This window comes from Rutidosis leptorrhynchoides, chromosome 2 (genome assembly GCF_046630445.1).
Source record: "Rutidosis leptorrhynchoides isolate AG116_Rl617_1_P2 chromosome 2, CSIRO_AGI_Rlap_v1, whole genome shotgun sequence".
Lineage (NCBI taxonomy): Eukaryota > Viridiplantae > Streptophyta > Magnoliopsida > Asterales > Asteraceae > Rutidosis > Rutidosis leptorrhynchoides.
Genome location: NC_092334.1, coordinates 635,965,188 through 635,980,377, shown reverse-complemented (window position 1 = coordinate 635,980,377; position 15,190 = coordinate 635,965,188). Strand labels below are relative to the sequence as shown.

General features: G+C 32.7%; 1 protein-coding gene across 1 annotated transcript; it reads left to right on the top strand.

Moving 5' to 3' along the window:
- Window positions 1–241: 241 nt before the first annotated feature.
- On the top strand, window positions 242–8,957 carry LOC139890113 (uncharacterized). Its single transcript, XM_071873014.1, has 11 exons — window positions 242–492; window positions 1,261–1,458; window positions 1,568–1,690; window positions 2,408–2,445; window positions 2,529–2,688; window positions 3,265–4,369; window positions 5,168–7,200; window positions 7,519–7,625; window positions 7,721–7,933; window positions 8,485–8,497; window positions 8,904–8,957. The coding sequence occupies exons 1-11, from the start codon at window positions 361–363 to the stop codon at window positions 8,955–8,957; spliced, it is 4,176 nt and encodes a 1,391-aa protein (XP_071729115.1). The 5' UTR covers window positions 242–360.
- The last annotated feature ends 6,233 nt before the right edge of the window (window positions 8,958–15,190 follow it).

Sequence of the window (15,190 nt, the reverse complement as noted above, 5' to 3'; positions counted from 1 at the left end):
AAAAAAAAACTCTTTTTCAACTTTACTTTCAAAACACAAAAAGAATGTCTGCTTTTATTTTGTAATTTTCAGACATGTATTCCAACGGAGACAACAAGATAAGTAAAATATCAAATACTCCGTAATAAATAAATAAAATATATTCCAATAAATACAAATAAATATTAAAAACATCTGAATTAAACTTAAATTTAAATTTAATTTATTGATTGATGAATCTAGTGCACCACTACGGAAATACAGCTAGCTAATCACCTATCCGCCATGTTTACCTTTTTCTCTCTCTTCTGGTTCATGTAATCCTACCAAACTTAAAAAAAATAGGGTTTTAATCATTCATTCAGTCAATCAAAAAATAAAATGAAGGAGATGATGAAACAAAAGATGATGAATAGGTTTCATAAACGCAATTCTTCAACTTCTTCATCTGTTGATTTTAAATCACCTCAAGATAAACTTGATTTCAAATTCTCCAGTCTTCAAGCTCTTCAGGTTTCTTACTTATTATTACTATTAATTAATTAATTAATTTATTATTCATATTTATTTTCCAGCAAGTTTTCTTTATTACTTTGAACCTGAGCTCCAGCTACTCGAATAACTATAATTTGCAAGTTATGTCTACCTATATTTTTGCTTGCTAATGTATTAATTATTTTATTATTACTATTATCATTATCATTATCATTATCATTATCATTATCATTATCATTATCATTATTTTAATTTTAATTTAACATAACGGGCTCAAAAGAAGATTAATATTGGAACTAATTTTCTTAGGTTTTGATTAAGGATTAAGACTCAGGACTACTAATTTTAATTGCTATGGATTTAATAAACAGTTACTTAATAGTTTCTTAAGATGTACTATTAGATTAGATTAGATATAGTTATGATAACTTGATGTTTATTAAATAGTGTTATGCTAGATATAGTAGTATTAACCAAAGTACTAGTGGTAATGATAACAAAACCTTTTGTTATACACAATATTTTATTTTTTATTTGGTGTATGCTGGTTATGACATACAAGTGGAAGATAATGATGATGTTTGTTTACATAATGTGAAGATAAACAAAAGGCTAGATGCACCGAAGTGTATTCAATTTATCGCTTATGGTTATTGTATACAGTGTACTTTCAACCACTTATATGTATCTAATAAATTATCATATTACTGTTATGTATTTGAAATCTTAAATTTAAATTGATGACGTGGCATCGGTTATGATGACACTGTGGCATTGTATTTGCAGGTACCTGAGGGATGGGATAAGCTTACGCTGTCTCTAATATCTGTCGAAACAGATAAAACTGTTAACAAAACTGGTAAGGCGTCTGTATGGAATGGAAATTGTCGATGGACAGAGTCGTTGTCCGAATCCATTTATATCTCTAATGGTGATGATTCAAAAGAGCTTCACCAGTGCCTTTATAAGTTTATTATTTCAAAGGTACTCAACATTTATAATTTTACAATCGAATCTCGTTTTCCGCTGGTAATCTGTCATGGCAATTATTATTATTATTATTATTATTTTTTTCATGGATATTATTTGGCAGGCGTCAACTAGATCTGGCATACTTGGAGAAGTTACTGTAAATTTGTCAAATTACTTTAGTTCTGAAACTTCCCTTCCTATTGCACTACCACTTAAGAAGTGTGATCACGGGACAATTTTACAGGTATGTAAATTCTCTCATATACCGTAGACATTGTGTTACTTTGTTTATAATTCTTAGTTTTATGAATACGGTTTTTGTATGAAATGTGGAGAAGGCTATACAAAGATTATTGCATACATTAGCTTCAAGGTTTCAAAACTCGCTACTTGGAGATGGAGAGTACTCGGTCAGGACTTTTGAGGAGTACTCGGAAACTCGGGGACTACTCGGATGTTGACCAAGTTTGACTTTAACGTATTTTTACCGAGTTTTGACCAATTTTCGGGGTAGACACGAGTTTTGACCAATTTCCGAGTAGACACGTGTTTTGACCAATTTTCCGAGGAATCCCGAGTTTGACCGAGTACTCCCAGAGTACTTGTCGTGTAATTCCGAGTTCTTCAACACTGAATAGCGTGGTTTTTCTTTTGAAATTACTAGTTAAATTCTATATTAATCCCATTTCATTTAATAGATAGTTATAGAGTTTTTATTATATAAGTTTGATCTTATGGTTTATATAACCAAGTTTAACTGAAGTTAGTGTATGAGTTTGGTGTAGATTAAGAAATATATATAAGTCTCTCTTACTTTCTTTAATCAAGAGAATTAGATACATTTTTCCTTACATGGGGTTAGGACTTTGATGGATTTTTAGTCTATAATATATACGTCTCTTATGTCAGAGAGTGCTCGTATTTGTTCTCAGAAGAAAGAATTTGGATTCTATGTTTGCAGGTTGCTATTCAGTGCTTAACTCCTCGACCAAATCTAAGGTTTGTTCCTAAACAAGACACTTATTGAATTCACTTCCCAATTTAGGAATGCTTGTAACAAGTTGTATGTTTCATGAAAGCAGATGGAAAAATACTAGTTCTCTTGCAGAAGATATTATTTCAGACTATAGTGATCTAGACAACATGTCGAACGCATCAGACAGTACAAACACTAAAAATTTAGAATCTTCCACAAGCAATAGCATTATGGATACATCTCATACTAGAGGACTCGGTAGCAGGGTACTTTTGACCCAACTCTAATCAAAAAGTTCTTATCTTGTAAAATGTAAACTGTCAATTTATAGAAAACACCTCTAAATCACATTATTTTGATGTTTTTCTTGTAAAATAAGTTTTGAAATACGTTATTAAATCATAAACAAAGGAAAAAAGAATTTTTTTTTTTTTTTTTCAAGTTTTATTTATAATTATACAATTTATGGTGACATCTTAATTAAAGTGAAATATTACTTGGTAACAAGATTTGAGAAAAAAATAATTTAAAACATGGATTAACTTGAATTTTGTTGGCTCAAATCAATGTTCGATCTTGAAAAAGGTTATACGATAGTCAAAATGAATTTTATTTTACGATATAAACATCAAGTGATTTGAAGGTGTTTGTCACATAAGCTTATATGTACTAGAGCACCATAATCACTTTTCCCATATATTTATTCTTGTTTTTGAGAATGCATGCGTTTAATGGCATTCTAAAGTTGCTAGTAGCACCGCTTATCATATAATCTAAGTAATTTAACATATGAACAAAGTAAATCAATGAAATAACATCAGCCACGTTTTTATTTTTAACAGGAAACAAGCTCGTCGACCGTGAGATCACATCATAGCTTTGATTCAAATGATTCTTTTGGCAGAGAAAGTCCTAGTACGAACCTAAGTGAAGTTTCATCTGATCTAATTGGAATACCAGAATCATCTGTTTACGATTCTCCTAGATCAACTCGTTCTCCATTAAATTCAGGAAAGAATCTTCTGAATAGACGACAAGATTCGGGAAAAGTTTCACATAACGTTCCCGCATCACCCTTACGAACTTTTAATTCCTCCGAATTTGGTCTCGATGCGGACCCCACTACTCCAGAAGACGTTCGTGCTGAAGCAAGAATGTGGGAAAGAAACGCTCGAAAGTTGAAGGTTGATCTTGATTTATCAAGAAACGAGACGATTAATCAAACGAAGAATTTGGAAAACGTAACGATGGAACTTTCTGCATTGCAAAAAGAATGTAATAGTTTGAAAGATGAAATCAAACTTTTGAAAGTTCAACTAGGTGAATCGGAATTGAAAAAACAGGACGCTGATAATTTAAAAGTTCAGGTTCAAGATAAAAATGATATCCAGGCGGAATTGGAAGAAGAAATCAGATTTCAGAAAGATTTGAATAATAATTTGTCTTTGCAGTTGAATAAAACTCAAGAATCGAATCTTGAGTTAGTTTCTGTTCTTCAGGAACTAGAAGAAAACATCGAACAACAGAGAATCGAGATCGAGAGTTTGAAACGATCAGAACAACCAGTAGGTGAACTCGATAACAGCTCAAAAACAGAGCTCGAATTACAGAAATTTCAGGAATCAAAAGAGTTTGAAAGTACAGTTCTTTATCTCGAGAAGACCTTGGAGGAGAAAAATCAAACTATATTGGATTGTGAATCTGAATGGAGAAAGACGTTGAGTTTGAAAAACGAAGAAATCTTAAAGTTGGAAGCGAAATTAGCTGAAGCTGTTGCTGCACCGGTGTTGAAGGAAACCGTGTCTCGGGTGATCGAAACCCCGATCGAAACTATTGATCTTGTGGAAGAAGTTAAAGATCTAAGAGAGAAGGTTCTAGAACTTGAGAGGGACTGTAATGAGCTTACGGATGAAAATCTTGAACTTCTCGTTAAGCTTAAACAAGCAAGTAAGGATCTTTAAACCAGTAGTACTTCTATTAACTCTTCATTGGGCGAACGACCTAGGACTAGAATGGTTTATGGTTATAATGGTTTCAGGCCAAAACGATTATTTTTTTACGGGATGGGTTGAACTTACCCGAAACTTTCAAAAATATAAAATATAGGGAAGTTAGTAGTTAGTGTGTCATATATTATTAGAGATCATTTTTTTTAATAATATATCTTAGTTAGGAATTTATTATGCATAAATGGTACACTTTGGACCTATTTTGACCTATAAACCCATTTCATTTAAACCCCGCCTTTTGGGAAGACTTAAAACCCCCTTTTTATTTTACCTGCTTGACCTATTCGAGATAAAATTTAAACTTAATTGACTCATTCCTAAGTAAGTAGATAAGTGTGTCATCTCTAGTATTTAACCTTGTATTTTATTGTAGAACTTCACCAAAATTTCCTTTTATTGCAGAATTTCACCAATTTGTGATGTTAACCTTGAAAACTTTATATATTTAAGCACTCAACCTGAGTGGCCAACGAGTTGCCCAATGAAGCACACCACCCGGGTTCAATTCCTGGCTATGCCAAATTGTTCAAAAAGGGAGTGTGACTAGAGGGTGCGCATAATGCGCAATTTACCCGGTATCAGGTCTCGCGCTCGGGGGGCTTGATTACCCGAGGTTTTACCTTCTATGGGGGAGCCAATGTGCTCGTTCATAGGAGAGTTTCCTCGCTTACCCAAAAAAAAAAACTTTATATATCTTTAAAGATAATAATTCAGTTATTCTGGTATCTTCTAATAGATTCATCAGATCAAGAAGAGCAGGCTGTTGCTGTTGAGGGTAACTTTCAATGTGTTAAAGATGATATGAAACTGAAGCCAAAAGATATATACGATAATATTGACGACAGTTTTAAAGAGAACGATGATAAAATTGAAAATTTGGTTCGTCAGTTAAAATCAAAAGTTGAGGACCTGAGTAAAGAACTTCAGGCTAAAACATATGAGGTAGAAGAGCTTAAATCGGACTATTTTCTTAAGGAACACGAAATCCAGTCCCAAAATTATCTCCAAAAAGACTTGGAAACTCAATTGTCTGATCTGCAAACCGTAAATACTCAATTGGAGGATAGTTTGAAGGTTATGCAAAAAGAATTCAACGATACAAACGATTCCCATATTTCAAGTAACAAGATTCTCGAAAAAAAGCTACTTGAGTTAGAATCTCGTAATCAAGAATTAGAGACTCACTTAGCGGAATTAGAAGAAGATAATCTCGACTTATCGGGGCGGATATCTGGATTAGAACCTCAGTTGAGGTATTTGACTGATGCACGAGAATCGAGTCGGTTAGAAGCCGAGCATTTAGAGTCTCGAATCACGAAACTACAATCCGAAATCGTAAGACTCGAAAACGAGGTCGAAACGACAAAAGTTGATATGAGACAGAAAGTGGACGACATGCAAAAACGATGGTTAGAAGCTCAAGAAGAGTGCGAGTATTTGAAAAAAGCAAACCCTAAATTACAATCGACTACCGAAAATCTTATGGAAGAGTGCAGTTCACTTCAAAAGTCAAACGCTGAGTTAAAAAGTCAAAAATTAAATTTACATAACCGTTGCGTAAATTTGGAATCAAAATTGAGGGAATCGGAAGACAATTTCTTGAAGTTGTCGAATAATACGGAAGATTTAGAAGAGAAGTTATCGTTGATGCTTAATGGGATTGAATCACAAGAGAAAATATTTAATTTGGAACTTAACGATTTATTTCTGAAAGTTAACGAACACACGGATAAGTGTGTTAATGGTGAGAGCTTATTGAATCAGATGTATTCAGAAAAGGTGGCCGAAGTCGAAAATCTTCAAAAGAACATAGAACACCTTAATTTACAAATATCAGCAACTCATGACGAACGGGATAAAATGGCTTCAGATGCGGTACTTGAAATGCACGTTTTACGTGCAGATAAGGATAAAATGGTCAAATCGATTGCAGAACTCAAAGAAAAACTTCGATTATCTGAGGAAAAGGTTAATAGTTTTGAAATTGAATATGAGAAAACGAATCTAGACCTGAAAAGTGAGCTAGATACATCCAAACGGAACCATGAGGAACTGGTAATCAACCATGAGAAATCAATGGAGTTGTTGGAAAATACTAGATCCGGTGAAGAAAAACTGAAGAACAAAATCGACGAGCTTTCGGCCGACGTTAAATCATACGAATACCAAATCCTACAATTAACAGAAGAAAATTCAAGCCTTAAAGTTCAGTTACAGAAAATTCCAGCTTTGCAGGATGAAATGGTGGCCCTTAAGAACTCGTTAAACGATGTGAAATACGAGAATGAAAGACTTGAAGCGTCGTTACAAATGATATCGGGTGATTTTCAACAATTGAAGGAAGAGAAAGGTTCGTTAGTGGAAAAAGTTAGTAGTATGCAGAAGGCGGTGGTTGAATTGGAGGACCATAAGCGTAATAAAATTGTTTTGGAGGAAAAAGTTTTAAGGCTTCAAGGGGATTTAGCTGCTAGTGAGGCATTAGGTGCACAAGATGTTGAGTTGAAAAATGAGCTTGGACGTTATAAACGGTCAAATAGTCAACTTCAGTGGAAAATAAACCGTCTTCAAGATGAATATGAAAAGAAATTTGAAGGTCTTGAAGATCAGAAAATAGATACAAAACCAGATGAAAATGAGGTTACAGAGGTATTGTATCAGATCTTTTGTCTTTATAGCACAGCTTGTAGAGTTGGCAATCTTGACCCATTTACTTATGAATGGGTCAAGAAAAAAGGTGGCTTATGGGGGAACGGGTCTAATAGGTTAGAAGTTGACCAAAGTATATTTTTATGCATAAAACCTCCTAAATCGTTTTATATATAATAAAAAAGAGTTAGATTGTTTTTAACACTGTGTTATTTTGGTAACTATACTCGACTCGATAATTATATATATATAAAACTTTATTAGTGTTTGACAAGTGTTTGAGGTCGAGTTGACCCATTTCGCCATGTGCAAATTATTGACCATCTTTACCCATTAACCAAACTACTCGACCCACCCATTTTGCCACCATTAATCCTAATTGAACTTATATAATGATGATACTAGATTTACCTCCTAACATTACTTTTTCAATCCCAATAGGATGTTGAAGTTAGTACCACCAACAAAACCTCGAGAATCGAATCACTAGAGATTGCACTTGCCGAGGCTTTGGAGTCCAACGAAATGTATAAACTACAGCTTAACAGGTTCATATGATAAAATTCATTTGATTGCGAAGTTTGTTTCTTGTTTTTTAAATGATTTTTGTAAACTTACTGTTGCTTTTATTATCAAATTTCAGCTTATTGCATGAGGAACAACGTCGTGAGTCAGATACAACTCGTGTACAGTTAGAAGTTAAAGATGAAGCAAACAAAAAAGAACAAAAGCTCGAGGCGGAATTAAATGAACTTCAAGAACGTTACCTTAACATGAGCCTTAAATACGCTGAAGTAGAAGCTCAACGTGAAGAGCTTGTGTTGAAACTAAAGGGCTCTGGTCCTGCAAGAAGCTGGTTTTCATAAATTTGTGGTAAAATGTTTTTAATTTTTTCATTCTTTACGTATTTATATTCATGAAATCGCGTTACAAACTAATGAATATCTATATGGGAAAGAAAACCGGAATTGTATCGTTGAAGAATGACAATGGTGCAATCCATGAGCCCAGTAGAGAGTAAATAGACAATTGGGGGAGGTAGATAATGTGATTTTTGTGGAACTGTATCTTATTGAATAGTTTTCTTGTATATGTACTTACAGTTTTACATTCTGACATGTTCTGTTGAATGTGTAAAATGTAATATTCACCTTAGAAAACTTTTTTTTTTTTTTTTTGGTTTTCGCGGGTGTATTCGTAAAAGAAAACGCACACCCAATTACAAATAGTGTATCACGAGACTCGAACACGAACAGCCTCAACCTCGATACCACTAGGCCATACCATGTACTTTTATCCTAATATTTTAAAAAAAGTATGTACAAAAGAAATTTTCAAATCTTACTTGTACTTGATTACATGAGAAATTTTCATAATTGAATTATGCTTGTTTGATTCGATTTGTAGGGTATTGTTAAGGGTTAGTGCAACACTTTTTAAAAAAATATGTACAAGGCGTTCAACTTTTAATCAAAAAACAAGGTAACCGTGATCTTAAAAAAACTTTCTAAAGATATCTTAAGAAACAAAGTTGAGTTACTTTAAAAACCCACCACCACATATGGAACCAATCAGTACTGAATATCAATATAATCTAGAATTTTGTGCATCTTAAATGTTAATTCAAAATAAAGAAATTAGGGTTTCTTTATAATTTAGGTTAGGATTCTTTCGGTTACTTATTTAATCAATAAGAAGACGGGATCCTTTTATATCATGTTTGGAATTTTCTAACAAAGAATTTATCTTTTCTTTGAATTTAGAATTTTGTGTATGTCACATGTTAATTTGAAATACAACATTTATGTTTTTTTTTTTTTTTTTAGAATTTGGTTCAGGTTTCTTTCGGTTACTTATCTGACCATAAAGAAGACGACTGAATCTTTTTGTATCATGTTCGGAATTTTCTAACAAAGAATTTACCTTTTTTAGAATTTAGAACTTCGTGTATGTTAAATGTTAATTCGAAATAAAAAAAATAGGGTTTTTTTTAAAATTTAGGTTAAGGTTTGTTTCAGTTACTTCTCTTATCAGAAAGAAGAAGACTGAATCTTTTTAGATCATGTTCAGTATTTTCTAACAAAGAATTTTTATCCATCTTTCAGGTACTCATCTGGTCAGAAAAATCGAATATAAAAGATTCGTTGTTATTTAGCAGACGTGCTCATAAAACTATTTGCATTGATTTTTAAAATATCTTTAGTTCACAAATAAACTAACTTTTTATTTCTAAAAACTCATGTATTCTTATTCTTATAAATGATTATTTATAATTTTTTTCGATTCCGTTCAACGGATGGGCTCAAATGATTGTTTTTATAATTAATAATTTCTTTAATTTTTACGTTTTCGTGCAACTCACAGAATCGTAAAAGTAATATATATATATATATATATATATATATATATATATATATATATATATATATATATATATATATATATATATATATATATATAGGGCTGCGATCCAGCGCTAAGCTGTATGTCCAGCGATAAGGGGATAAGCAGCTCTACGTCGTCGATCTTGTCATCCTTCTCTCATCGCCGCCGTTCTTCCTTCTTCCCTTGTTTTATTATCCGTTCAAGGTAATTTACAGAGGTAAGGGTATTTGTGTCTTTTCTTTTTTATATTTTATTTATCTTTTTCGTTTTATTATTATTTAAATTACTGATCAGTTAATTCAATTTTCAGTTGTTTTTTTTTTGGATTCATTATTCGTCGTATTCATCCTTCATATTGAATTCATTGTTTCATTGTCGTCATCCTTCAATTTATTGATCTTCAATCGTTCGTTTTATAGTTCATTCTCCGTCGTCTACCTCAATTCATTCAATGGCTTCCTCATCCAATTATTCTGCAGTTGATTCAGTTTCTTCGATGAGTATTAATCATCCTGTATCTCCTAATGTTTCTGGAGTCGATATCGCTGATTCATCTGGTAAGTTTTTTAATTATTTAATTTTAATCTGTTACTGTTTTATTTTACTTTTTATACTATCATTCATTCAATGTATGTTACTGTTTTATTCTCAATTTTATAGAATCCAATACTGTTTTCATCAATAAATTATCATACATTATATGTATGTTATTGTTTAATACCTATACATTATGTGTTTTATCTTTGCATGTTATCATACATCAGATGCATTTTACTGTAATATAATACCGTTTTTATCATTATATTAACATACGTCATATGTATGTTATTTGTTTATTACCTATACATAATTTATGTTATCATTCTTAGATGTTATCATACATCAGATGCATTTTACTTTTCGATCAAAACTTTTGTCACTTTTTTAATGTTCTCGTGTTACTTATTATCGTACATCACATGTATGTTAATATTTTTTTTATTGTTCTTACTTACATTTTTTTTTTTTTTTTTTATATAGATGTTCCGAATGCTTCTCCTGTTATTGATGAACATAATCATATACTGAGTTCAGTTGAGCATCGAACTCCAAATGGTTGTAGGTTATGGTTTCCAGTAGTTCCTGTTGCATTAAAGCCTGTTGTTGATTCTGTTTATCCTTTTTATGATCATTGCTTGCGTTTTTATGAGAGTTATGCTGAATTTGCTAGATTTGACGTCAAGAAAGCTTCATTTAATAGGTTGGCTGATGGTACTATCAATTACGTTGTGTTCCGGTATTAGGTCGGGTGTTCCTAAAAGATTAGCTGTTGATACTCTTGTTAGTGATCCCTGTGTTGTTTCTAATCATGTTGATATATCAAAAAGGAATTCAAGTGTTATTTCTAATCATGCTGATGATGTGAACAATAAAGCGTAAAGCGAAACGTCAATCTAGGAAAGGTAAAGAAGTTGATGATAATCAGGTTAATGTTGAAAACTCTTCGAATAAACCTCCTAAATTTGCTAACCGTAAGTCTTCAACAGTTAAGTGTGGTTGCGAGGCTAGTCTAAGGTGTAAATATGAGAACGGTAAGATATTCATTTTTAAGTTTTTTGAGGGGCACAATCATAAGCTCGTTTCTGAAGCTAATAAGAATTCGCTGAATAAGAAGAGAAAGATGCAGTATTTTGATATGAACTTTGTTCAGGATCTTGCTTCGAAGTCTAATATTGGCCATGTGCTTGCTCATCATATTAACTGTGATATTAGTGGTGGTTATGATATGGTTGGTCCTACTAATGTAGATTACAAAAATTTTAGGCGTGATTTGCTAAGGCATATTGGTGAAACTGATGCTCACATTGTCATTGAAAATCTGCTAAGGAAGAAGGAGGTTTTACCCGATTTTACTTGCGAGTATAGATGTGATGAATAAGGTTGTTTAACTGGTGTTTTTTGGGCTGATCAGTTGTCTAAAATGAATTACAAAGAATTTGGTGACATTGTTTCATTTGATGCAACATATGGTACCAATAGGTATTTTTTTATGTGACATTGTTTTGTTTAACATTCATTAGTTGCATGTTAGCTCTTAATGTTGTTTTTTTTATTGGTTTTCTTTTTCAGGTACAATATGAGATTTGTTCCTATCACTGGTATTGATAATCACAAGAAGCTTGTTATATTTGGTGTTTCATTGCTATCACGTCAAACTATTGATTCGTACAAATGGTTTATTGACTGTTTTTTAAAAACTTTCTCTACTGAACCTGGTTTGGTTACCACTGATCAAGACCCTGCAGTGTTGGAAGCGGTAGCTGAGAAGTTTAAAACTGCAAAACACAGATTATGTATGTGGCACATCAGTCAGAAGTTAAAGGATAAGGTAACTTAATTTTTTCTTTTTGTTATCATTCATTTGATGGATTTTAATTTTGTTTGCTTAAAGAACATGTAACTTTTTATGTACTTTTTTTTATCATTCATCTGTTGTTTTTTAAATTTTCTTAAATAAAATGGTAACTTTTTATTCATTTTTTTGTTATCATTCATGTGTTGTTTTTTAATATCTATTTGTTTTTTCATCACTAAGTTATTTGTTTTTTGATAATTTTCATATGATGTATCTTAATATTTTCTTTTTGTTAAATGTGTTTTTTTTCAGGTTGGTTATGTTTTATATAATAATAAAGTTTTCCGCAAACGTATGAATTACATATTTTGGAACAAAGAAATGTCTGTATCTGTAACGACCTGGATTTTTCGACTTGCTTTTGTGCTTTGTGCTTTCACGAAACTGCGTATATGTGCGTACTGAGCTAGTTTATTCTCTGGGATCTTATTTAATGATTAATTACTTCCATTAGTATCTTACAACGTGCTATTAAGTGTGTAATCACTTAACTTGATCCCCAAATACTTTTACGACCGTTAGTGTCACTTATCGTTTAAAACGAGCTACGTACTTGGTACACGTTAAACTTTTGTCATAATTGGAATATTATGACTACGTAAACATAATTGTTATTTATTTATGACAATTACTTGCCTTTATGGTTCCTTAATCATGCTTAGTACTTACTTACTAATGCTTACTAGTTACCTTAATGGACTTAACACTTTAATGGACTTCCATGGCCCAACCTACTCAACTTAGTGGACCACTTAATGGGTTAATTAGCCCATGTAATTATAATTAAGTCCATGTAAATAATGAGACAAGTATCATGCATGCTTATGTACCAAGACTTGCATTATGTCTCAAACCACCCAACATGTCAACATCTCCATGTACCACCACCATGGACCACACCATGCCACACCACATGAGGCCAAAATGGTCCCCCCTTGCCCTTGAAACCGTCGGCCACCCCACACACCATCACCACCACTTTATTTTTTTAAAACTCTTATTTCTCTCATTTTCATTTCATTCAAACACACACACTTCTCTCTACTTTCTCACTCTAGAGTTTTTCTCTCAAACTTTGAAGAACTTGTAAGTGTTCTTGATTTTCTTTCCTTCTTTTCTTCTTCATTTTCGTGATTCATCATCATTATCATCCAAGATTCATGTTTTGTAACTTGAATCATTATATATCTTGTGACTTTAAACTTTAATTTGAAGAAAGCGCAAGAACATGGAGGATTAAAGCTTTTTAGCTTTTAATCTTCTTTACTTATGTTAGATCTAAGTTTTAAAACTTAAGATCTCTTTAATTATGTTAAAAGATCAAAACTCATGTTTATGATCTTCATGTAACTTGTAGATTCAACACTTTACTTTATAGATCTTTAAGAAAGTTGGAAATACAAGTTTACTAGCTTGAGATTTCTACAAAAGTTGGTTAAGATCAAAGTTATTTAACTTATGATCTAGTTTAGTTGTTGTACTTTAGATTTGTGACTTGTATTTTCATTAAACAAAAGATACAAGCTTACTAGCTTGAGATCTCATAAGTATTGTTAGGAATCCAAGCTCTTTAGCTTAGGGTTTCATTTTTGTGTTTGATCTAAGTTGTCTAACTTATGGTCTTCTACTTTGTTTAAACAAAAACTCATTTTCTTTTGTTCACTTTACTTTACAAGATCTAAGTTTTGTAACTTATGATTGTGTAAAAGTTGAAAGTCTAAGTGTTATGACTTGGGGTTTCACCAAGAACATGAGATCTAGACTTTTTAGTCTAAGGTCTTTAATACTTAGCTAAGATCTAAGTTCTATAGCTTAAGGTCTTGCTTATCTAGTTTGATTCAAAGTTTATAACTTAATAGAACTTGTATTTGTGTTGGAACTAAGAAATTGATGTAACTTTGGTTCATCATCTTGCTCAAACTCTTACATGAGTTGTATTTTATTTCTTAGTCTTGACTATGTGTGTTGATGGTTAAACCTTGTTAAAGTGATGCTAAGACATCAAGAGTTGTACACTTGAGGCTTATACGCATCAAGGATGAGAACCGTGATGAGCATCAAACACCAAGGAACCCACTGGAGCACTTTCTTTCTGTTTTTCAGGGTCTGATCAAGCCCCTGGGCTTCTGGAAAAGTTTATTTCCAGATAGTTCGGTTCGAGTAGATGACTTTTCATTTAAGACTCGTCTAAATCCGATATACGGTTTAGGATTTATAGCCTCCCGAAAGTCACTACGCCCTTGTAACGACGTGCTGAAATTTCTGACCTACTCGCACTTAAACCGTCGTCACGGTCAAACAAAGACGAGTTAGGTTCTGAAAATTGGTCAGCGGTTAGAGGACTCACATACGGAGCCTTGGCCACTGGTCTCATGTCATTTCAGTTAGTGTAGAGGTCGTAGCAGCTGAACGAAGCCAGCCTTTGTTTCGATCTCTATTCTTGATTGAGAACTTACTTTACTTTTTACGTACGATGACGATGATGATGACACTTAAGACTTAACTTACGTACTTTTAAACCCTTTGGGACGATTTACTGACTTAGTAACTTTTGACTTAGGTTGAGGACCCTTCGGACAGACTTACTTGCTTACTTATCTCGTATCGACTTTTACCGCACTTTCACTGTGAGTTATAGCATCCCTTTTTACTTCAACTATTTTTGGACTGAGAATACATGCACTTTTTATGTTTTACTTGATAGGCACGAGTACTTAAACTTTATATTTGTGTGGGTTATATAGCGGCATAAACTTTCCCCTTAGCTCGGTAACGTTTAGTCATTGGTTTTTGAACCGGTGAACGCGAATCTTAGATATGGATCCATAGGGTTTGACATCCCCACTCGGGCTAGTCGCGCTAGCATTTAACGGGTGTTTAATACTTCGTAAACATACGCACTCGCCAAGTGTACTTTTAGGGGGTGATATATACGTTAAGTTAGTTACCAAGTGCCCACGAATAATCATATACTTTACCATACTGATTTGAAATACTGATTTGAAATGCTGATTTGAAGCACCGAAATCTCGTGGTCTACATTACATTGTTGTTTACAATCAAACTATAGCTCACCAACATTCGTGTTGACTTTTTAAGCATGTTATTTCTCAGGTGCTTAGACGATTTGCTTCCGCTATTATAGACTCGTTGTGTTAGACTTCTGCTGCATTGTTTAGAGATGTCTCAATCATGGAACTTTTATTTTGCATTCACAACTTATGATATTTACGAGCTATGGTTTTGTAATGACCTTTGTGTCACGTACTTATGTTAATGATTTCTATTCGTAGAAGCACGTTATCTTTTCTAAAAACATTTGACGTTAGTAAA